The sequence below is a fragment of the Anguilla rostrata genome, chromosome 4 (assembly GCF_018555375.3).
Source record: "Anguilla rostrata isolate EN2019 chromosome 4, ASM1855537v3, whole genome shotgun sequence".
Lineage (NCBI taxonomy): Eukaryota > Metazoa > Chordata > Actinopteri > Anguilliformes > Anguillidae > Anguilla > Anguilla rostrata.
This window is the reverse complement of record NC_057936.1, coordinates 36,149,987-36,175,826: the sequence shown is the minus strand read 5'-3', so window position 1 is coordinate 36,175,826 and position 25,840 is coordinate 36,149,987. Positions and strand designations below refer to the sequence as shown.

The window sequence follows — 25,840 nt, the reverse complement described above, 5'->3', positions numbered from 1 at the left end:
GTAAAACGGAAAGTAGCCTACTTACGGGAAAGTTTTTATTCTCTTTTCCTAAACCCAGATAAAATATTTTTTGCACGAAACGTTTTTCACCCTTAATATGGATTTTCAAATTGACGCGACATGGATTTCGCAAATAGCCTACGGTCTTTTCGTAAGACTTGTTACTTTGCCATTTTTGTGCTCGGATGTCAGAAGATTAGGGAAACCGAATAGGCACATTTCTTGGCACATGTCAAATGGCCAGAAGCCATTGTGAAGCAAATATAACCTAAGTGCCTCGATGTCAAGCTACATGTAACTGTTAGAATTTGAACGCGCTTCCATAGACAGACTTCTCTGTGGCTTGTTGGGTCAGTTGTTAATGATGTTGAAAAGCCGAGTCTGATGGAATGCAAGTTTGTAGTGTCGAGTCACGTGACCGCAGCTTGCGCGACTGGAGCGCTGCGGAGGGAGTCTGGGTCTGGGGAAGGATAGACTTTCGGAAAGGGACAGGAAAATGAAATGGGAGGGGTGAAGGGAAACAGAAAGTACGAACGTGGAGGGGGGTGAATTACCACGAATGATTTCGTAACCTGTTTTGTGAATAAACCATTGGCGTTTTGGCGTTATAAATACCCGACGGCCACCGGACAGGTCAGGGACTTCTTGGTAGGACTACCCCACAAACTACAAATAATAGTGAACAGAAAATACTATCCTTTTTTCTTGTGACAAATATTAATATTTTTACATCTATGCTAAGGTGTGAATGAGCGTTACAGACAGATCAAATGTATTGACCTAATATGACAATATTTCGCCAAGGGAAACCCCATTACTAAACTTAAAGATTTTTTTCTTTTTTGTTTACAGGGAGACATTAGATATTTGAACAAGATGGTAGCTCAATATGAATTGAAATGTGGGCTCTTAAAGTTGGGTAAAAGTTGACAGCAATCAGGTGAAAATTCAGAGATATCTATTTTAGTGAAGGACACAAAATCTACATTATAAATTTGAGTCGAAGTGTGGTCCAAGTTAGCAATCCTGTAAACACATGCGTGCACACACACACGGGTGCTTACATACACCCCACACAATATCAAACACCATGCAATTACACGGAAATATATGCACACTCCTTCCAGTACACACACATTTGTAGACACACACACGTACACACACGTTTTTCAGTGGGGAGGCTGCCGATCTTCAGGGTTGAGCTCCAGTTCATCTGGCAGGCATTGTATTTTGCACAGCGAATAATTGTTCACAATTTCACAGGCTCAGCTAGAGGTCTGGGGACTTTCTTTTCTCCTCCTCCTCTCCTTCTTGGAAGTCCTTGCCTCAAAGGAAGATAATAAGGTGTGCTGTGTGTTCTTACTGCCACCATTTTAATTCAGTAGCTGCCCACTAGTAAAGCACTATTGAAAGGAAAGTGACTTCGGTCACCTAACTGTATGGGGAACCACTTTGCCTAAATCTACCCATTTTGTGATTTAACAAAAAAAAAAAAAATGATGAGCATTTTTAAATCTTTTAAAAAAAAAAAAATGTCTACATTTCTAAATCCATTAACCATGTAAAATGACAGGATATGGGGTAACTACTATTGTTCCTAGAACCTGCTGACACATTCCATGCATTGACATGTGACATCTTACCTCGTCTGACTCAATGGTACGGATAAAGTGGATGAGATGCCATTGCTCTCTTTCAGAGCGTATTCCGAGCCTGTTTAGCTGTTAACAACACTCTCTTGCTCTGTTGCTCGAGGAAGCAACAATGAAAAATATTGAAATGCAAAATGCAGTCAGTGATCAGTGTGATGTCATAATAATGACATCTGTTACTATAACCGTATTGGACAGCAAAATTGAAGTGGGATTGCGCGACAAAACATAGCACAGATTGTTTTATTTTCAACAGTGAATGCCCTGTAATCAGCCATTTCCAGATTCTGGTATAACACTTATAAGATGGAAAACCAAGCTTGATTACTAATCGTAGATTTGACTGTGCCTTCTAGTGATTTCTTAATAGTGTGTTTATCTTATCAGTAGCCATTTGGTATACACAGTGCAGTTCCAATAGGGTTATTCATCTTGTCTATCTGACAGATATATTTTACAAAGTTATGTTGAGCTTTAAATATGAATAGTGGTACCCTTATTCTATGACAGTAATTTGTATGGGTTTTTTCAGTGTAAGCGATGAGTCCATCTTCACACTTGTGGCTATGAGAAAATTAGTTATTGATATATTAACTGATCTATATTTTATGTAAAAAGAATGGAGAATAGGCTATTGATCAGACATGGAAGAAACATAGTGTTTGACTGATTTTTGTATTTAAAAAAAGATAAATTTGAATAAAATGTTCACTTATAAAAATTTGAACGTACCTTAAAAATGTTTGCAGTTGTAGTTGTAGAATGCATTCAGTTGTTTTATCAAGCACAATGCCATCTATGTCTATGAAACGGCTCATTCCAAAGAACATTTGCCAGTTTACCAAGGCAGTATACTTGCAGCACTTACAGACTGTAGCTGAGGGTTAAAATATTTACAGACCAGAAAAAAAATATTGTTGCAGAGAAACTGCAAGACAAGCCTTTGAATTATGCAACCTCCTTGTGTTGCAGCAAGCAATCGCAGTCATTCATTATTGCCGGGGAAATATGTTTGGATAGAAGATGTTTGTACTGTACATCGAGGGGTCCGGGGGGGGGGGGTGCGCCTGTCACAAACAGTGTCAGGGTTGACAATTTGGAGGAAAAGGAGCAGGGTGTCATACACTGAGGACGGGTCAGCTGGGAGAGGGGGAGGGAATGAAAGCATCGTTTTTCTGAGATACGTCCTCTTCCAAGTGGCTCCACGGTAGAGTAAGGGGCTGCGCTTTAAGCTCCATGGTGAGAAAAGGGAAAGTTCACGGGTCCTATTCCCGTTAAGTCCAAGGCGCAGAACCCCGCTTATGGTAACTGCCTGGGGGAATTTTTGATACTGTGTATATTTGTGCATCGTATGTTCAAGTGCTTAATTCTTTCTGGTGACATTTGCACATTTACACAACTGTGATTAATTCATTTGTGTGTGCCTTATATAAGTGTATATATGATTAATATTTTTTTTTAAGTAAACAATGAAACAATGAGTGCAATGTGCTGCTATACAGTGCCCTGCTATTGGCTTTGTTTGATCAATATCTGCATTAAGAATACTTTAGCAAAGTGCTGTTTTGATCAGTCAGTTATCTGCTAAGCAAATAGAAAATGTAATTGTAATTGGCTGAGTTAGTTTTGCTGAAAAGCATTTCTTATTTAAGAAATTTATTAATTTCAGAAGTTCACATATTATAAACATAAATGCCCACTTTCTGGGAACTTTACACATGTTTGTATGTTTCACAGTAAAATAATTCATTTTAATTACTGCACTGCTATTTTCTGCATATTGCAGAAAGCAACCAGTTTAACTGTATAATAATTTCCCCTGAAAACATATGCAGAGGGAGAGAATTGATTGAAACATTTTATGCATTGTGGTCACAGAGTTCCACCTGAACTGGTCACCAATTACTTTAGGTACCATTACATTTTAATGTGATTTTCAGAATTTGAATTGTCCCAGCTGGAGGTGTATTACAGCACAATGGCTGTAAGTAAGCTGCAGGGGTCAAATGTACTATATGAACAACTCCTACTAACCTTTAGTGACTGAGAAGAAATGAGTGTGGGCATGTCTCAGGGAGGTGGTTGAGCAGAACTGTCTGTCACCACCTGACAGCCTTTAGAAGTGACACTGCCCCCTGCTGGTTTAGGGACCCGTACCCTAGGTGGATCAGATGGACTCTTCTATTTGACCATATTGCACAGTGAATTTTTGAAGCTATGGTGAAGTAATACATTTTAGGTTTGTGATGTCCAGGTCATGCAGTACAAATCTTGGAATTTTGATATCACCAAAATGGCTACCTTAAGATCATGAGATGTTGGGTTTTGATATGTCAGATTTGAACATTTTTAAATTATTATTATTATTATTATTATTATTATTATATGAATGATAACGCCATGGTCCTGCCTTAAAGAACAAGACATTGGCTTTGCTTGTGGCACTGAAATTGTCAAATGTTTGTCTGTATAGCTGCGTGACTTCAGGAATTGCCTTACCTAATTTTATTTAAGCATTTTTTTTAGAAAGTAACATAACATTGAAAGCTATCCTATTTTTACTTCTTACCCGAGAAAGAGACACAGTTGCTTCATTGTATTATGGAAAATTTATCTTGGTATTAACCAGGTAGATACACAAAATTCCTACCATAGTGTGCTGTAGCATTCTGATGTCTGCTTGTTTCTTCATAGTGAAGTCAATAATGTTGCTGTGAAACTTATTTATATCTGATGTGATAGCGTTGCCTTTTTCAGTGGGATGTGTCTGTTTCCCGCAAATGTGTTTGAGACAAATTAGCGGAATAACACAAACAGAAATAAATTCCAACTGATTACTAACACAGGCTGGTTAAAAGGCAGTTATTTTTCCTTGAGACTCGTTATCTCTATTCATCAATCAATATTCTGATATTGCCAAAATTGTTCCTGTTACATCACAAAATACATAGTTCAGGGTTTCTCTTTGCAATCCTGGGCATTGAATTTGGACACCTTGAGATAACTATTTTGCTGATATTTTCTTTGAGTCGTGTACCTCTTTATCTTAAGATAAACAACCCCAAAAATATTATTTTGCAGCAGCCTTAGCGAGCTCCTTTAAGGTGTCGGTGTGGGACCTCCTCTCGTGCGGGTTTGGCCGGATACTCGTCCCCCGGATGGCTTTGCGCTCCGTTGTAGCAGTGCAGCATCGGTAACCGCGACGCAGGCAGGACAAACAAGCGTCACATCAAGTGATGGACAGATGAGTGGAAAAGCAGCTCTCGTACTGACAAGCATGCGCACGGTACCATTAAAGAAAATACAAATTGAGCTCCTTTGCGTGGACGAATGAGGGGCAGTGACATAAAGCACCAATGCCATTTTAATACCAGAGATGCTAAGGGCTCACTATTGATATACAGCTGTATATCCTCTGCTACTGCGCTGCAGTGAGACAGTGTTGATGTCCTGTTCATTTTACTAACACTTGACTGTTGTTATTAGGCATGTGTTGCGAGAGCATATTTTTTATGAGTCTGTATTTTTGAAATAAGAGCAACCAGCTGAGTCCTGTGTGTATAATAACGAGCAGCTCCATCACAATTTGCATATTGTCTCTCAGCAATACTAGAGAAATTAATTAATGTATGGCATTGATCCAACTCCTGCAGGTAAGATTTGTTACACTTACACGAAGGCTGATATTTACTCATCAGTCAGAATACTCTGTGCCGTGAGTATAAAATCCCTGGAAGAGTATTACAATTACAAATGAATTTGCGTCTGATGTGTGACACGCTGATCTGTGAGCGAGGAATAGGGACTCTGGATGAATGATTCAGTGTTAACATAAATCATAAATAACAGCGAGGAGTGGGTATTGTTTCTTCGTGGCGTGTGCTGTTTTAAAAAAAAAAGAAGAAATTTCAGGGACATCTGGGCTCATGATGTCGTTATAAGGCAAAAAAAACAACAAAAAAAAAAAAAACACGAGCGAAAACGGGTGGTTACACGATAGAATCGGGACGCCCGTCCGGTGACCTAGCCCGCGTGCTTGTCCAGATCGGCGCGTGTTGTGTCAGCTTTACGTTGAGGGGAAATGTGCAAACCACACTGTAGTCTATGTGGAAGCGTGACAGCATGTATTTCTAGTTCACGTACAGTGTATGACAGGAACTGGGTGCAAAGCCTATAATAACACGGTGTTTTGTAAATGTTGGTGGGGGGCATTGCGGAAGCACATTAATCAAGGATGTGCAGGGGGAAAGCTGCACAGGTGTACCTTTTTTTGATGAATCACAGCATCAGACACCTTTTAATTTTAAATATTACCTTCCACAGTCATGTGATGATCGTCCTCTCGCACACATTTATGTACAAAGCACCGGAGACCACTCTGATATTATAAGAGAATTCTCACCAAGGTGCTTAAATTACACGACTTCTGATGTGTTCCAGTTCACTGAATGAGCTATTCTTTAGTGTCGTGGCGCTTCGCAAAGCACACCATCCATTTTTTTTTTATGTGGCACATCTTTCCTGAAGTTACGTCCTCCCTTCCTTGATTAATAAGCATGAACGTGTACCTTTTGTTATGTCTGCTGCTTTTGATTTTCTTTGTTTTGTCTGAGATATGTATACTTGAGCTACTTTGCAAAGCTGTAGCAAAACACACATGCTTCAAAGAGGTGTGTGGGGGAAACAAACCTGTGTGTATTTACACATTTTGACAGAGTAGCGAGAGTCAGAACGTGGGGCTCTAGTCCCTGCTTTCCCCGGCTTGTTTGCGGGATCAGCTAACACGCTTTATTTTGCTTTGATGCGGCTGCTTTTTGTTGTGCTTTGCTCTTGCCTCTGAGTATCACCTGAGCTCTCTTCTCCACGTAAACCGGGAGCAGGAGAGGTGCGCTTTATGTTTCAGTTGTCAATCAAGAAATGACTTTTTAACATTAATTCAGGTTGTCTATATGGCAAAACAGCAATGTTACATTCCTCAGATGGTTCTGTTATACCGGAATCAACAATTAAGATTCAAGACCAGTTTGGTTTTTTTTCCTCCCCTCCTTGCTTTTTATCACAGAGTGTGCGCGCACTAATGATGAACGCCAAGCTTAGCAGAAGTCACATTTGCTGTGGAGTCCTGTGGAGAGAAATGAAACATTGTGAAAGAATAAAATGTTTTTTAAAAGGCCCAGAATTCAAGCAGGAGCAAAATATTAAGGTGGTTAAAGAGATAAAACTTTTAACAAGCACCGTGCAATAACAAATTATGCCTGTCACTCCCCCAATGTGAAAGTTTCTTTCTGCTGTGGTCTACTGTTAAGTGTGTCTTTATGTCTCAATGTCTTGTTTTACCTCCCTGTACCAATTTATGATTGATCCAGAGGGTAGTTATTAAGCCCTCCTCTCCAAATTATCTCGTGTACTCTGCAAAGCTTAGGGATAGACTTCATATCTTCATTGCATGCTTTCTGTGCTGTATTCTAACCCAAAAAGTAGACTGGCAGCTCTGTAGAATATCAGAAACTTTGCTTTTGATTGATTGAGTGTGTGTGTGTGTGTGTGCGTGTGCGTGCGCGTGTGCGTGTGGATGGGTGTGTGTTCTCTGGTCACAAGTCAAACTATTTTTAATGTCCAGTAAAAAGTACGAAAAGTATATGCTGCAGGTGACATAGGTGACCAGAATGTACCAAAATGACTGCTTTTTTCTTGTACGAAATGTTTCTCCTTTATGTTCTGGGAGCTGTTGGCTGTAGAATGCAATGCCATTAACGTGGAGGAAAAAATAGAAGTGTGGTTTTGGCCAAACAACAAGCCTACAACTAGATTAAATTGACTCCTCAGCTCAGTTGATTTAATTTAATTAAAGTTAGATTGACACGGTGATGGCGTTGCCAGACTTGGCTTGAAAATTGCTTAGCCTAAAATTTTACTGGGGGAAATTTGTTTTAATCAGCATGCAAGCTGAAGGAAGGGCTGAAGTCATTGCTGAAGTCCTTTGTATGCAATTTTGTGTAGTTCTAGAGTATAAGAGAAAAAAGTAGTGGAGGTGAGAATGTCTGTATAACAAAAGAGCTCTTCACAGTCATTTTCTGTCTTCATGGTTACATTGAAATATTTAACAAGAAGATAAGAGAGGGGTATTCAGTAGTTAACTGTGTGTGTGTGTGTCTGTGTGTGTATGTGTGTGTGTGCATGAGTGTATTTGTTTTTGTGTATGTGAATGACCGGAAGCCAGAATGCTGATGTGAACCCAGGCTTCTCACGCCGTAAGCAGGCATACAGTTACAGCTGAGATGGCTGCATTATGGTCCCCTCATTCATGCATTGACAGCAGATATTCATGCAGTTGTAACAAATCGCAAAAACTGTTGAAGCACCTTGCTTTGTGTTGTTAACTGCCAAGGTTAAGCTTTCACTGTTTTTCTTAATACGCATTCCAAAGTTTTCTCCTTGTTAATAAAACAGTTTTAATTCTCTCACTCTTGAACTCTTAACCTCTATGCTGGTCCTTGAGGCATGCCTCTTGGTATAAAGCAAACTTTGCAAATCAGGGGATTGTGGATATAGTCCAAGGACTAATCCTCAGTTAGCATGTTGAGGTGCTGCAGCTCAACTTGAGAAAAAATTCTCTTTCATGTTTGTTGTGACATTTTCTGGTAGTGTAAACACCCATGTTTATTTACCGTAAGCATATTTATTATTGGATTTTTAGTTTGATATATTTTAATTCTGGACTGTAGATGTAATTCTGCTTCACTGGGAGGGTAGAGCATCCACGCAGAGTACTTTCTGGCAAAAAATTGTTAGTGGATACTAAACCAAGCAATTATTTATTATTTCACAAGGAGATGTCACATGTTCATTTAACGATCTGAGGAGAGAGGGATTTTGACACCTTAGCCTGTGGCTTGTAGCTTACTGATAATACAACCTCCTGCCCATGTGAATTAAATGCAGCTCTAATTGCTTAAGATATGCAATTTTCTGCCTTTTGAAATGGTCCGTTTGCATTTGTAGCCATTGAGGAGCTTTCCTGCAGGGGGCCCTGTCTAGTGCTGGTTCTCTTTGCTTTTCTAAAAAAAAGTACAAGCCTCCGTACAACAGGCAGAGTTGCGGGTATATTTCAGCTGCAGGGGTGGAACTGCAAGCTGCAGATTCCGTGGTGAGATCCTAATTTTACATGTGCTAGGTGGGAGTTTTTTTTTTTTTTTGTTCTCTACCTGCTGCTGAAATCCATTTAGCTCTCTGCACGTGAGTCTTGAGAGAACTTTATTGTTTAAAAGAAAAATGATACATTTTAAGGATGGTGGTTTTTTTTTTTTGTATGTGATGGCCAAATTTTTAATACGTAGAAAAAGAAATAGAATTGTTTGCTGTGCTTTGCAAAATGTAGCAGTTTTTGTAGATTCAAGTATATTTGCCCTTAAATAGAGGAATTAAATATTTGAAATAATATTCATTATAGGCTATATTCTATTTTCTTTTTGACTTTTTTATTTCGGACAATACATTGTAAGAGCTGGTTAGCCTAATAGCAAACAAACATCAAACAATAAATAAATAAACAAATAAATTTGTTTGCCTATGATTTCTGATATATTGACACTTTGAAAATGCTTCAATATATGATCACTACTTCAATGTTCCTTTTTCATTTTTAGGATAAGTCAGCATGACATAAGTCATAGAGAAATGTATATATTTTGGTTCTTCTTTAGAATATGAATGTATTTCTGCTTGTTGATTTGACCAAGAAATGGCTAAACGACCCAGGAGGCACATTTGCAATCATCAGTTACCAAAAGAGGCACGTGTGCACAATTAGAGCCCTTAACCACTACCCCCCCCCCCCCCCCAAATGCACACACACGCACACACGTGAAAGAACATGTATCCCTCTTTACATTTGGTTGCTGTAGTCAACAGCCATGTGGGGCATGTGAAAGAAGCAAAGTTTAACAATCACTGCTCTTGTTCCCGAACAAAATGTGTTTCTGTAACATAATGCATTAAAATGTAGCCTGTAGGGTTTCCATTACTTACGATTCGGTAAAGCGATGTGGTGATGTAACATGGAACGTTTGCTCTTCTGACGCTATTTCTAGTCATCACATACAATTGGAAAAAAAGGTCTGGATGTGTCATAATGCAGCCTACGGTGTTTATTTTCAGCATGTTACGGAATGAAATGATGTTCCCAGTCCAGGAAGGTTTCTGTGCGTACAGCTGTTGTGTGGGTGTCATGTGGAGATGCGGATCCTCTGGCTGTTTGGAGGTGGTTGTATTCATCGCGCTCATGAAGACTGGGAGGCAGTGCTTCTGATGTGGAGTGGAACTTTGTGATTTTTGTTGCTTTACCTGGGTTTATTTACATCTTCACCGCCCTTCCATAAAATGGTCCTCAGAATCCTCAAGTAACGTGGGGATTTTGTTGTTTTCTGAAACTAATTAACGAGCGGCCACCGCAGCGCCTTTGAAGATTGCCAGTGCCGGTAACATTGAAGTAGTGTCAAACAAATCTGTCCTTCATTTAGAACAAGATCTTCCAAGTGCAACAATTACGACGCTGTCAAAGTATAAAGATGTGGAAAATCTGTGAATCAGGGAAGGTGATACATTTCAGTTTTCCAAAAATAATACCTGTTTAGTTGATTATTTGGTTTTTGCACCCTCCATAATGCACTACAGAAAACTCCCTAAAATGGCGATAAAAATCGCTTATCAAAGTGAGGCAAGTTATTCAATGTCCAACGTAGTACAGGTACATCTGTAACCCCGTAAGATTAATAGTCAGAGGAAGGTAAATGTGACAAAAAGAGTAAGACAAACAGCAGATTACAAACTTGAAGAACTAAACTAAGGAAAAGTGTGAAAGTGAAGGAGGATATAAAGGAGTGAAAGTAAAGGAGGATATATAACCCAAAACCCAAAAGCGGTGACTAAATGTGGTAGTGCCACAGATGTCACCAAAGGAGGGATGCTGAAACACAGTGCACCTCATTTCATTCCTTGATGGGCTGGGATGCCTATGGGGGAGCATCATCAAATTCGCCTTATGAATGCAATCCCTCAAGCACAAAGTAACACTGACAGACAGGTGACAGGGTGCTGGGATGGATTTTCACTGATTCCCTCATGAGATAATCAAATCTTGTTTGGTTGCCACATTAGGGAAAGAAGTAGTATCGTAGTTCATGAGAAGGCGGCCGCACACCTTGACCGATTGCAGCTCGGAGAACCTTTGCAGTCATGGTGGCACATGGTTCGGGAACTTTCACGTCATTGGGCCAAACGAACGAGCGGGCAGATCAGGTTGGCTCACAGTGTTGCCACGGCGTTGCGCGTTGTTCTCAAGGTTTTTCTTTTCACAAATTACAGGTGCAATGTGAGTGTAATATGGACTCGCATGTTATTAACAGATTTGAGTCCAGGGATGGTGTGCAGTGAATTCATAGCGTCGTTCTCAAAAGCAATGCAATCCAAACCAATGGCCAAAATAAATTTATGATATGCAACTTTTTGCTTTATGCCTTTTCGCCATTTTTTTTTTTTTTGCATACATATGGATCATGGATTCGTTCAGCACCCAAGAAGCCGAACCCCCCCCGCCAACTCCATTTCTGCTCTGTCTCTGTGAACATTCAGAGCCGTATGAATTCATTTATTGTTTACCTCTTGTAAGGGTACTCCATCATGTCGGCATTTGGTTGTGAAAAGCCATCAGTGCGCCTACATTATGATGTCCTGTGACAAAATGATGGATTTCCTGGGGTACTTTTTATTCTTTTCCTTTTTTTTCGTCTTCTTTTTTTTTCTTTTTCGCCGCCGAGACACGGAGACGTGCGCGCGCGTGGCGACAGACGGCGAGGCCGACCTCGCCTCGGAGGAAGATGATATACGACACGCGTGTTCGCGGCTATGGACACGCGTGTTTAAGCTGTCAGCGCCGCTCCGGGCGCCGGGGGCCGCGACACCGGGGTGTATTGACACGTCGGGGGCTCCGAATGTTCTTTTTCCCCCCCTCCTCTCTCTCTTCTTTTTATAAATACATGCAGACACCTGTCAACATTTTCTCTTCAAACGTCGTCCTGGAAGCCGGTTAATAAGCAGCGAGCCACAGCTTTGTAATTAGAGTACAGAGGGCAGGACACATCCTGTATGCGCTGTGCTTTGAGGGAAGTTTGTTTATTGGCTCACGTGTTTTTTTTTTTTTGTTTTTCTTTTAAGAGATTGTTGATATGTGGTGTGCAGCATTATTATGATTTAATTGGTATTTTAAAGGGTCGACTGTACTTTTTTGGTGTATTTATCATGGAGAATACATATCGTGTGCAGAATACATACTTCCCTTTGATCTTAGATAGCCAGTCTATTCGGTTGACTGAAGAACCTTACTAGTTTGGAAGCAAAATGCAAAAAATAAAATAAAAACATTTTTAAATGTGTTGATGTTTAAAAACATCAGTTGTTTCTCTGTTTCTCATTGTTTTACTCTACGGAATCTTCTAACAGTTTCATTGCTCTCTCCTTCTCCTTTTGTCTCTTCTTCTCTCCTCTCTCCTTTCCTACCCTTTCTCTTTTCATGGCAGTAGAAGAAAATGAGACAGAGGACCAGCACGCCACAGCGGGAAGGGCGGCCACTCCGAGCGGTACGTTCCGTTGATCCCTGCGACACCCCGCGCTTTCTGTTCGGGCGCACGTGCCAGCGTTTGCTCTTCCGTGCGAGCGCGTGCAGGAGCGCGCCCGTGCGCGCGTTCGCGCGTCTGTGCGGTAGGGGCTGAAGAGGCGCTGGCTGTTCGTGAGGCCACTTGCGTGTTGGATTGGAAGGGCGACGGCTGACCGGGCCTACCCGGCGGTCACGCTCAGAAACGTGGATACGCGTGATGCAGATGGGCGTCCCCTGTTTACCCCTCTTTCTCTCTCTCTCTCTTTCTTTCTTACTCTCTTTCTCTCTCACACTCTTTCTTTCTGTCTTGCTCTCCCACTCTCTTTCTCTTTCTCTTTCTTTCTCCCTCTTGCTCTCCCTCTCTCTCTCTCTCTGGGAGCCCTGTAAGGAGCACAGAAAAAAAAAATCCAGGTCAGGCTTTCGAATAGCCAGTATGAATGAGGCCTGGTCCTGATGCAGCCCCCCACAGCCCCCCCATTTCCCTCTCTTCCCTGGTAAAGGTTAGATCTCATGTGTAGTTATTTTAAACCTAATATGGATTGCTTTGTCCTGTGGCTTGGGGCCGCGGGCACTCCGAAGCCGGCGTGATAAAGTATTGATAAGCCTGTGCGGAGAAAAGCCGCCTCGGAGAAATGAAGACGCGCGAATGCGACGACGCACGGAATGGACGCCGCGCGGAAGGGACGGCGTGCGGAAGGGACGGCGTGCGGAAGGGACGGCGTGCGGAAGGGACGGCGTGCGGAAGGGACGGCGTGCGGAAGGGACGACGTGCGGAAGGGACAACTTGTGGAAGCGACGCCGTGCGGAAGGGACGGCGTGCGGAAGGGACGCCGCGCGCAAGCGCCCTGTCTCAGACAGTCTGCCCATTATGGATTTTCCCCCCGTCCGTCAGCCCCTACCGAGGAGATTAAGCTCCGTCTGATGAAGACGCCCCACCCCTCTCTGACCCCCTACCCCTGCCCCCCTCGTTCCCCGGAGGTTGCCTGTCATCTCGCAAACTGCTGCTAACGGGAGGGACTGATTGCAGCTTCCTCGGCAGAGCTCAACTCTCGCGCGCCGAAATCTCGGGGGGGGGGGTCCGGGAGGCCTCGTGGCTGGCCCAAAAGGGGCGCGTGCGCATGGGGCCCCCTTCTGAGGCGGCCGGAGCACGGCAATTCGCAGTTCCTCTCCCGACGGGGCGTTCCCTCACTTTGTGAACTCCCCTAAGTGCCACCGCTCTCAGAACCGAATGCAGTGTAGTCCAGTGTAAAGGGCAGGGCGGTAGTCTTCAGCACAGTTCACTACTGTGACGCAATGTACAGCACGAGTTGCACTGTGATGGTAGCCTGTTGGTTTGGGGATGTATGTACATGCACACGCCTTTGTTTTCATAGTGCTCTTCCTTAATTTGTTCAGTTTAATTTGTTCTGTTTAATCCTGCTGTGCTTGTAATAACTCCTAAAGTCATCCTTTGATTCTCCACCATTAACATCCATTCATTTATTTAATCCTTTGAATATTGCAGTAACACAATAAGTACCGCATTCTGATTGTTTATAATTACCGATAAAGTGACACACAAAGCATTTAAGACATTTTATCATCGTTATCATTGTCATTTTTATTGAAACGTGGTGTAATTGAAGACATGCAAAATGAAGTTTTTTTAAAAATTATTCATGACAAAAAATAAGAATATTTTTCCTCATTTGGGTTTAAAATATAATTTATTGACATTTTTTGCTGATCTAATGTGATCCAGTTTTAGTTTAGTGCCGTTTGGGTCACATCTGACTTCCGGAAATAGAGTTCAGACAAAGTTATGAATATTTTAGATTGTGAAGAAATTGTCTGCGCTTCACAAAGCCTGGTCCTCTGTCAAGCTAAGTGTATTACCGGAATAATGGAACCGGGATGAACCTCGTTTATTCCACTGCATGTACAAGGTTAAATGCTGCACACTGCATTAAAGGCCTGGTTTTAACCTATTGTATATCATTAGCCAGCATACTGTTAAATAAATAAGGTAGGCTCATATATATGATTTTTTTTAAAAACTGATGTGTGTATATGAGAGAAGGAGAGAGATAACACTGTTAAAAGTCTGTTATTCTGCACCTGCAGAGCAGTTTCCTGGAAATATTGAAATAATGCTTTATTTTTGTGCGAGAGGAGAAGATTATTAATGCAATATTAGCAATTTGCAAACACCTAGGAGCAAATCTAACAAGATAACCGAGGTTCGTGAAACAAATATTGTTGTTTTCATTTGCGCAAAAACAAATGTGGAATTAATTTGCGCTACTGTCACCGCCCACCCCTCCCCCCCCCCAATGCCCCCCTTTCTCCACCCACTCCCCATGCACCGCACCAAAATACATGCTGTCAGATGAAAAATAGATCAAGGTGCGCGTTTGTTTACAGTAGATTAGGACACAGGTGTGTGGCTCTTTCAAATTCTCCCCACAAGCCCACAAGAAGAAGAAGAAGAGGAATAGAGAGCAATTTCACATGTATAATATGGTATTCAGAGCTACCGGGGTTTTCCTGCACATGTGATACATGCAAATGGTTGAGGCTTGGTTAAAATAAGTAAATAAGTAAATAAATAAAAAGTATTATTCTGTAAGGCTTTGGCAAAAATAGTCGATACTATTGTAGCGCAGGAGGAATTAAAACTGTTTTTTTCTTAATTTCTGCAAAAGTTAGTGAAACAGAAGTTATAATATCTGCCCAACTTATGAAGCTGTGGTATGCTGAGGAAAAAATGTATAATTGCAAATTTAGATAAAGATAAAAAACATTGGGAACTGCATGTGTATGTATGTGGTCATGTAATCATGCGTGATTGCGTATGAGTGTGTGTGTATGTGTGTGTGCTTGTGCGTGTGTGGGCATGCATGTGTTAGCGTGTGCGCATGTATGCTTGTTTGTGTGTGTGTGTGTGTGTGTATGTTTGTGTGGGTGCGTATGCTTTGTTGATGTTTTTACCTGAGTGTTTGTTTCGCACTTAAAGCATAACAGGATAGCTAAACAAAGGGCAACAACACTCATGTTAAAATCATATTTTTTTAAAAACCTAAAGGAAAAAGCAACATAATAGCAATAGCAACATAAAGTTCATTATCAAGAGCGTGTGGCATGTGGTACTTATCGCTGTGTGGAGATTTAATGAGACAGTATTTTACTGAGTAGAGAGTAGCAGGGTAGACTTCAGAGCAGCCGCTTCACCCTACTACTGCGCTGCCTGTATGTAATTATAACCACATGATCTTTCAGGGCATTTTTTTTACCCTTGCTGTGTCAGGTTTCAGCTATTTTCTGGAAAGGGATGTCAGATCCACTAAAGTGGAGCGGACTGAGTTCCGTTGTATGTAGGCCTGCCGGCTGTGGAAACTCAGATATATTACTGCTAACATGGGAAGATCGGTCTGGGGCTGGCTTCTTTTAGACACCTAATGTGCGAGGATGTAGGGAGGAAGCCTTTCAGTTCTCGTTTACTAAAGTTTTTACTCTTTTCATTTATTCGTTGGTCTTCCACTGTTCATGTAGCACTGCTAGAAGATTTTGCTAAATATTTTCACACCAGACGAGAGAGAGAAAGAGAGAGTGTGTGTGTGTGTGTGTGTGCGCACGTGTGTATGTGTGCGTGCATGTGTCTGTGTGTATTGGGGTGTCGGAGTGCTTTGCATTATGATAGCTTTAATTTTTTTGTCTCTTTTCTCTTTGTGATTAGAGTTTGCTGAAAACATATAGGTCTAACCCCTTCATAGACTATGTCCTCCTTGACCGTCATGTTCAGCTCTTGCCGTTGGTCTGCAGCTGTCCTCTTGTCAATCTCTTCTCAGCACACAAGTGCAAAAATGCATCATTGCTCACTATGAGTATTCTCCATTTCTCTGCCTCCCTGCTTCTATTTCTCTCTCTTTATCTGTTTCCAACACTCCTCCCTTCTCTCTCGTCCTCTCTTTCCTACCACTTTTCTCCCTGTACTTTTCTCTGTCCCTCACATTCTCATTCTCTCTGTCTTGGAAACCGAGGAAACAGAGTTCACTGCTGTACCTTCGCAATGAAGTATTAGAGAAGAAAATTTGAGTCTTCCTGTTCCTTAAAATCCATTAGTTGTGAGCTTAATGAAAAACATGTAGATCTGGTGATATTTGTTATAGTAAAGTATATACTATTGGTTACAACTTTTAGCCATTTTAAAACTCACTTTGCAGTTAGCACATTTTCTATTTTGTATCCATTTTAAGTCTAATCATACTTTGTATACTAGGTATTTTAAACCTGGATCCATTTCCATGGAGAAATTAATATAGAGAAGTTTCCAGAGGTTTCAGGAAGTTTTTTTTCCCTTTAAACATTTCCATATTGAACAGCTTAGTTATTTTCTGGCCAGTGTACCATGGTAGCACATTTGTTTTTGCACAAATACAAAATTTATTTTGCACGTTCTATTTTCAGAATGCCTGAAAATCTAAAACTAAACTGATCTGCTAAATTTAATGTGTCTTGCCATTTACTAAACAAGTAAAAATTAAGAATTTAATTAGTGGGAAAACATTCTCGAACATACTTCAGATCAAGGCAGCTAATACTTCTAACATCTATTCTCATCAATGACGATGATTAGAGACACTTTGGGACAAAATAATATAACATTATAAAGGACAAGTAACAAAACTACACTGCTTAAAAAAAAGATTTTTGCTTTTAAATATTACTTGAAAATAATAAAGTATTCTAGAAAATTCCATTTGTTTAAATAAATAACTGCTTTTTAAAAGGTCGACGGGAAGTGCAGATAGGTGCTATCAGATTCAGCAAATTCAGAATTTTTTTCATTTTTGAAATTTAAGATTAAATTTCACTTAATTATTTTATCAGTGGTGACTTTTCAAGCACTCACAGAATACTATATGTGAAAATGAATTTTCAGTTTGTCAGCTTTTTGTTTATCTGCTGTTGTGTGGAAATATCTGTAGTGAGTCTGGAATGAACCAGAAGAAAAGCAACCAGCAAGGTTTGAGTTGAAGCAGGGGTGCAGCAGAACAGTTGAAAGTCCTTGCAACTTATAGTCTTCGACTGTACCTACAATACTTTGGAGCAGGAGATGAGAAATCTGTTGTGTGGCTCTGCAAAGTTTTTTTTGCACATTTCCTTTTAAGTTGTGGTGCGGTGCACAAAGCCCTCCCCTCTCTAGGACCGGGGGTGAGAGCATTGGGAGGGAGGGGGGAGGGGGGAGGGGGCACGGTGGTTGAGGTTGGCAGGCAGTAGCTGCAGGGGGGCCCGTGGCGACCGCAGTGCCTCCTCCCACAGTAGGAGGCACTGGGGTGGGGGGATGGGGGGTGGGGGGGGTGGGGGGTGATGGGGGCGAGGCAGGGAGCACACTGCTGGGGATCTGGGGACCTGTGGGAGAACGGGAGCAGAAAGAGAACATCAATTAAAAAACTATAAATATTAAAGAGCAGAAATATTCAATAAGATGTGTGTATGTGCGTGCATCTGAGTGTGTGTGTAGCGCATACTGAAGGAGAGACGGATGTCGACTGATGACAAATGTCACTCAGGACATGAGTGGCAACTAGGGGATGGATCGTTTGGTCCAATTGCATGTCATGCGCCTTTAAGAGAGGTTTAGGAAGGTTTTAGCATTATGTTTAGGGTGCAGAACTCATTCGTTTCTTCCTGCAAACCTTTGCACTCAAAATGCAGGACCGTGCATCCATCTCTAAGTTAGTGAAACTTAACATCATTTGATTTGTAAACATCACGAGCAGCGTGAACAAAAACGGCAAAAGCAGCTTCTCTTTTCGAACTAGTACCATATGCGTTTCGTGCAAAGACATATCAGAGCAAATCGTTTTTTTAAATAATTTTTTTTTAAAGAATATACCATTTTGCTATTTTTCTCCTTTCGCTCTTTAGGTTAGCCTGCAGACTGTTTCCGTGTCGCATTGGTAAGGCATGTTTGTGTTCAGCTGGAAAACACGTACTATTCATGTAGAATCTGATGTAGCCCCTTTCAGGCCAACTCAAATGAGTCCAAAATATCAGAAGTTTCACGATACACTTTTCATGTGGGGAACTCATATTTAAGGGACAAGCATATTTTCAGCACATTGTCCGTATCATATATTAACACGGCAGTAATTAATTTTTCAAGCCTGCCATTCTTGCTATAATTTCTTACCTTGCTTAAAAAGATATATTTCTGGCCTATAATTCTTTTTCATTTCATTGTGGAATTACATCAGTTCTTCCTTCTTCAGTGTTATGTCAATCATCAAGCAATGGATTCCCTTTATTGAAATAAACCATGTCATCAAATCTTATTTTGTGTAACAACCACCTGCAGGTTTGAGCTTCCGGACTCCCGCTGATTTTGTCAGTGTGTGTGCATGTGTGTAAATCTATTGCCTATATTTATGTAAAGAGAAAATTGGAAATTAAACTTATCTCTCGGGGAATACTTGAACTGTATCACCTATGTAGATGTCTTTATTGTGCAGCATACCAGTTAAATAACGTCAGCCAATTTAGGAATTGGAGCTTGTAACCAGATGACTGTTTAAAGTCCATAAATGGTGCACACCATTGTGCCTTTAAGCAAAGTATATATGGGTGAGCACAGCCGTATTTTAGTATATGAGAACGTAGGCTAAGTAAGTCACAGTGAAAAAGATAAATGAAAAATTGAATGTTTTCCTGATGACTGTAAGCGGATGCCATTTTTTCTCGAGAGAAAGAATTGTTTAAGCATGAAAAACATTGGTTAAAGACTATGTGCGTCTATCTATCTATCTATCTATCTATCTATCTTCTATCTTCTATCTTCTATCTTCTATCTTCTATCTTCTATCTTCTATCTTCTATCTAATCTATAGTTCACCTTCTATCACTAAAACGTTGGTACAGCTGCACGTCTTACGTATAGTGATATCGGTTTAAACCTCTGTGGATATGCAGCTCTGTCATGTTTGTTAAGCATCCTCCGAAGTTTCCATGGCCCTTGAGTTAAGGACAACTGTGGGTGTGATTTTTTTTTACATCGATACTTTGCACGAGTTGAAATCCTAGGCGGTCCTGACGAATCACAGAGCATCGTGCCCCCCCCCCCCAGGGTAAATGTTTCACTCCCGTCTCGGGAAAGCCGGTGCGGGGGAAAGCAGTGGGCAGCCGTGGCGCAAAACAAACACCGTCTCATCAGGAAGAGGCCGTTTCTCTTATTAGCACCGGGCGATATTAGCCGCAGCTTGGTTGGAAGGTCTTCCGCTTTGAAGCGCCCCCCCACTGCATTATTCCGCCACGGAGACCAGCGTGTGTGCCCTTGGAGAGGGACAAAAATTAAGGATAAAGAGAGGGAATATCAGATGTTTGCAACCTGCGGCTGCCCTCCTGGACGGATAAATTATTCAGGAAAGCATCTAAGGTTTTAGCCAAACCATTTCTGAGGGAGAAGTGTGGGGAAAAGGCAGTTCCGTGCGGTATTGTTCTTCCTCTGCTGCAGTTTGTTTCTAAATGTCTCCATCCGTCCCGGGCAAGTGCATCGTGGCTGTAGAATTGTTCTCTGCTGATGCTGGTGATGGCCTAGGCTTAATTTACACTGTTAATGTGTGTTTGTGTGTGCATACAAACGCACACATACTCACACACACACACGCAACACACACACACACGCACACACACACACGCACACACACACACACACGCACGCACGCAGGCATTTAAAATTTTGTTTGGTTATTCCAAATCATTTAAAAATACATTAATGAGTGTTATTGACTGCCACATTTTGAATTTTGCTGTACCATGCAATGCATTGAGGAGTAGACACTGATATTTCCTCTAGGAATAAAGTAACATAAGAAAGAATGTCCCTGTGTCCATGTTTTTGGGCACTACAGTGGGGCTTACAAGATGTTTATTAACTGGTGAAGTGGCACTCTCGAAATTCGGGTTTACTGCTCTTGGGACCTTATTGTAACTTTGCAAGAAATAAAAAATGATCTTGGAGGGCTTCATTTTTCAACCCGCCCTGTTGTCCCATAAATTAACTAAAGGCTTGTGATAATGCTTGAGTGACCTAGTTTTAAAGAAAGTTTAAAACATCTTCATGTGCACAGCAACACAATAAAGCTACCTTTGGTCCAATGTACTGTACAAATATCAAAAACGTAACGTTCCTCTTTTTGGCAGGGTTTCTGGGAGCGTTTCTGCTTCTGGGAATATTGCAATGTCCAACAGTCATCTCCAGTTTCTGACCACTGCTGGACACCAGGAATATTTTTTTTTTTTAAACCACTAAGACATGCTGTCCTTTCTGTCGTCAAGGCCTCATCCCAGAACCACCCCCCCTCCCCCCAAACCCACGCATGCGCCCTGACAACCGATCTGGCTTCCACTTGTTTTTCTGATTTTCTCCCTTTTCTCTCTCTCTCTCTCTCTCTCTCGCTCTCTTCCTCTCCCGCAGATCCAGACAGCAAACTAGGAAAGGCGGCAGAAGATGGGGAGGAGGGCCTGAAGAAGAGGCTGGTCTCTCTGGAGGAGCGGGAGGACGGGGAGGAGGAGGCCCTGCACAGCTGCGACGGCTGCCTGCAGGTGTTCGAGTCACTGAGCGATCTCACCGAACACAAGATTAATCAATGCCAGCTGACAGGTAAACAATGCACAGCACTGCCGGCAGCCCCCGCCCCCTCCGCCGCACCCAATCCCATCAGCCGCTGCACCCCTCTCCCGCTCCCGCTCTCTCTCTCGCGGCGCTCGCGCGCAGCCGCGGCGTGACGCTCCGCGATGATAAGCCCTGCTGGCTTTCCGTAGCCTCCGTGGAACGTCGACACACCGAGCGGCAGAGAGACTGGATCTGTCTGTCCGTCTGTAACAGCGGCGTCAGAAAGGGGGACTACTGGGCCCGGTATGGCTTATCTTAATTCCTGATGTGTGACCAGAAACAAGCTGCTAGTGTGGTTGCAAATAATTAAGAGACAGTTAACGGTTTGATTGGAGAGCTCGAGTAGGCCTTTTCCTGATTGTGCCTTCTACCTCGCTCGGCCAGAACCGCAAACAGTCATCTCGACGTGGTTTTGGCAGAAGGAGCATTGTTTTATTATCATTCTTCGAAAGGAAAACCATTTTCCGTTACCCACTCCTCCGGCGAAACCCAGAGAAGTATTGAGAGCAGTTGGTCAGATTTTGTCCCTGTTCCAATTACTGCCTTATTGTCTGGGGTGTTGTAATTGCTTCATACTTAAATCATATGCAAGGTTTTTACTGAGCTTCAATGTATTTGAACTATCAAGAGTTTTTTTTTCCTTACAAAGTCATAGAAAAAAATCTTAAATTATATATACACTAAAATAGAATTTAATGCGGCTTTTCAAGAATTCTATTCAGGCCCAGAAGTGGCACAGTCAGTAAAGGCACTCACCATGTAAGTACACCTTTAATCTGATGAGTCACAGTTTGTTAAATTCTGTTTGAGGAAGGTAGATTTAATTTGACCAGGTTATACTTGTTATAGCACGTGAACATGCAATTCATTTAAATAGTTTTTAAGTGATATTCTGCTTGGGGGAAAGTAAGTTTAAAAAACTATATAGAAACATATATATATTTTACACAACACACACACGCCCGCACATAAACAAACACACACACACACACACACAGACTCACACACACACACGAGCACACACATATAACAGAAAAAAAAATATATACACTGTATATGGACATATGTCATTGTGCATCAGGCATGGCTTCTCCACTATCAACAAGCATAGGGCTGGAGCCCTCTCAGTTTTCTCGCTGGAGGACATTTTTGTTCTCATACTTTACAAATGGTCGGTGGGGGGGGGGACTCAGCAAATTGGCAATCTGTTTCATTTCGCTTCTCGACTAATGATACATACCTGCTTCGGCAAGTTGGTGGGCGCACTTTAACAATCAAACGGTCTCGACAGTATATCGAAGGGAGGAGGTGCGAAGTGGACCGGTAGCGTGCGAAACGTCGGGCTGTCTCGCTCACAAAGGCACGATCCAGAACGGTACCGCAGCGGCGTTAATAATGAACATAATTTGCGCCTTTCACAGATTGTGTTTTCTTGGTATGGTGCTGATTAACTATGTAGTGGGCTTCCTGTTGTTATAGCAGCTCTATTGTAATGTCACTTTCACAGTGGAGGCCGAGTATAACTCCAAATTGCTTGATGCCAGCAGATCCAGTTTGAGCGGGACCGCCTGACGAAAAGGGAGGAAGCAAAATTCCCATGGAGATTTTGTGCTGGAGGCCCCCCCCCGATAGCGTTCTTAATATTTAAAAAAAAGAAAACAACAAAAAATTTTTTTGTTTTTTTTACTTCGTTTACCCGGCTCCTAATTTCAACGTTCATTGTGATTTATTATTTTTCGGTCTCCTCGGTTGTCAATTTGAGACAGTTTCCACTGATTTACGGCGCCATAAATCAAGGAAGGGCCTTACAGATGGACCTTCTGTTAAAATAAATTTAGCAATTAGGTGAAACACCTGCTTGGGTGAAATGCATAAAACGCTAATTCGCGTTTAGCATTTGTATGTTTTTTAAAAGACCGTTTTTGGATGAAAATGTTATTTACAATGAAATGACTGGAAACGGGGGGCTGCGGGGCCCGCTCTGTCCTGATACCAGCCATTCCGGCTCTCGGTGACAGTGAGAGTGAAACGAGAGGCCTGACGACAGCTTTCTCTGGGGTTTCATTCCGAAAAGTGTGATTTATTGCCATTGATATGCGCTCTTCGGCTGTTGGGCTTCTCTCTCCCCGGCAGAACATGGCGGCGCCGGCCAAACGAAAGGCGAAGTAACATGTCTCCCAATCAATGAGTGGAGTTATTCCATCCCAGTCTGCCAAGGGTAACACCTTTCATCCACTTTAGTTTTCACTACTGCACTGCGCAAAGAGCGAGGGAGAGAGGGAGAGAGGAAGAGAGAGAGAGGGAGAGAGAGAGAGAGAGAGAGAGAGAGAGGTATAGATTATCTTGTGTCCCCAATGCAATCGGCCCTATTGATCGTGCTAATGTGGGACTGTGGGCAGTCAAGTGCCTGGGAGAAGCTACAGGCATTTCCCAGCGGAGTCTCCTTTGAGACAGCCTGGGGCGGAGGGGCTTCAGGGAAGGAGCCAGTTCACCCCCCCCCCCCACCCCTCCCACCTCCCGACTGTGAGAATGTCTTGGGATCCGATTTTATTGTACAGATCAGCAACTCGCTGCTGCTGGAGATGAGTTGTCCGCGAGAGGAGACACGGCGCTCTCCCATTGGTCAGCGCTCTTAAATATCAACAGCGGCTGTGTCCTTGTCGTCTTCCTGATTCTCAGTTTTTATTTTGTGCCAGGCTTTGAAGAGGCTCATTTCGGGCCATTTCTATTGGGTGGCTCACTGTACCGAGCTGTTATTTGAAGTTGTTGAGCTAGCCGTAGAGCGCACGTCTGGGAATAAGCCAGCCTTACGTCACTTGCTGTGTCCAGGCAAGCACATTTGCTGAGTTTAATTTCACAGAGTAACTGTTGCCGTTCTGGATATCCACCCATTGTAGTGAAACTACTGGTGAAATGTCCATTTGTGCTTCTTCAAAGAGAACATTATTGATAAACTCAACCTGCACGGCTGTCGTTTTTTCAGAAACACAAGTTCCGATGGCACAGTGGTTTTTTTGGGTGCTTCCATTTTGTGGGGCAGGAGGGTGCTCAGTTCGCACCCCAGTAATTTTAGTTTCCGGTGAATCCATCCTCAGGATCCGTTTGCCGTGCGCTACTTGCTTTGGATGAAATATATTCCATAGTTTTTTTTTTTTTTTTTTTGGTTTTTCCATACGGTCAGACTTTCCTCTCTCAGGCTGGCCGTTTGTATAAATTCAGTCGGCGGGTTTTAATTCAGTGCATTTTTCTCCGCGTTTCCAGGCCCTCGTCCAGCTAGGCTTTCTGCTCCCTTAACTTCTGTCCCCTTTTTGTAATCCCCAGCAGGATCGGGATCACCAGCTCAGGAAAATATTGGCAACGGCATTGCGCGTAATTAATCATATCTATACATGAGATGTTTCTCTTCCTTTGAATGGGGTTGCATACTTACAATTTTATAATTATGTTTAAAGGGCAATATGGGGTGGCATCAGACCAACAGATGACCCTGTTTTCTCATTCTGAAGAGATGCTATTCTCTATTGCCTGTCAGTCAGCGGGCAGTCTTGTATTAAAATGACTGTCCCTGGAGCAACACCTATTCTTGTTTTGTCCTTCAAAAAAAAAAAAAAACTTCCAACTTCTCCTGGGGGTTAGGGGGCTGTTATTTGAACCCTCTGTGGGTTGACCTTTGAATAAGTGCCTTTTGCTGTTTCTGTGCCCAAGCTTAAACAAAACACCGCCCCCCCCCCCCCCCCCACCCCAACCCCACCGCCACCACCTCCGCCCCCCAGCTTGACGTTTTTACAAATAAAGAAATGAATTATGAAGGTATAAATCGTAAGTCTCTGGCAAATATTTGCCTGTGTGTGCCTCCCGTGTGTCCCGGTGTGCTGTGTGTTCCGCAGCAGTGCGCGTTCGGAGCGCTGCATACGCACTACCTCTGTGCTTTAATCATAAGCCCTCTCTGCGCATTGTTGTTTTTGATGATGCTGGCCTTTGATCATCGCTGAGTTCTAACCAAAAGGTTGCATGTTGCAACTTTTTTTTTTTTTTTTTTTGCTTCTTCCAAAGAGTTTGCTCTCCGTGTGCAGATGAGAGCTGTCTCGGCATCAGGGCGTAGCAGCAATGCACAGACACAAATTTGCAAAAACACGCGCAGACAGACTGACACACACACACGGAAACACACACACACACATAGCATCCTAATCTGTGCATCTAAAAGAAATACCCTGCCAGATTAGATTTGTGTTATATTTGCAGAAGGTATAGATTTGTGTTATACCTCGTACAGATATAACAAAAATTTAATTTCACTCTTCGAAATCCTACGTCTCTCTGCTTTGTGGGTGGGAAGCAAGAATTAATTTTGTGGAGCATGTAAAAATGAATTTACCCTTGTGTCCTGATGAGGGTTGGTAACCTGGAATAGTTCTGTAGTTCTGTGATAATAATCTTTCCCTTATTTCTTTTCCCATATTGATCCAGCAGCTACATGGCCAGCTCCATAACAGTTCCAGAAAGCTAATTCTAAATTGTGATTTTGTTGTAAATGACATCTTGCTCAGTCGGCCCTTCTGTTTTTGGGGTACATTGTTGCTTCCTTTTGTAGCTTAGAGGAATGTGGCTGTAGTTTCGTTGAGCCTATCCCGGCAGTCCTCAGAGGTGGGAGGTCACTCGCGGATAAAGATTCAAACAAGAATGTCAGTTTGGGGCGGGATTTGGATGCAGGAGTTACAAACCTACGTCTGCATGTGGAAGATCTGACGGTTCCATTTGGTGTATTTCCAGTGGGGGTTGGGGTAAGGGAAGCATACCGTACCCCATTGTCTCTTGTGGTAAGAGCGCCTGTGTGTGCATGTGTGTGCGTATGTATGTGTGTATTTGTGCGTGTGTCTGTGC

At 42.3% G+C, this 25,840-nt stretch overlaps 1 protein-coding gene across 7 annotated transcripts in view; it reads left to right on the top strand.

Annotated features, from left to right (window-relative positions):
• Window positions 1–25,840, top strand: part of LOC135253306 (zinc finger protein 521-like) — a 167,289-nt gene that overhangs the window by 967 nt on the left and 140,482 nt on the right. For 5 of the 7 annotated variants that reach the window (XM_064332429.1, XM_064332422.1, XM_064332424.1 and 2 more), the window contains 2 exons: window positions 12,227–12,286; window positions 20,759–20,944. Coding sequence is in view for 5 of the 7 variants with exons in the window: in XM_064332422.1 (XP_064188492.1) it covers window positions 12,227–12,286; window positions 20,759–20,944 (246 nt within the window). In the remaining 2 variants the exon portion in view is untranslated. The remainder of the gene's footprint in view (window positions 1–12,226; window positions 12,287–20,758; window positions 20,945–25,840) is intronic. The other 2 variants (XM_064332430.1, XM_064332423.1) reach the window with 1 other exon arrangement.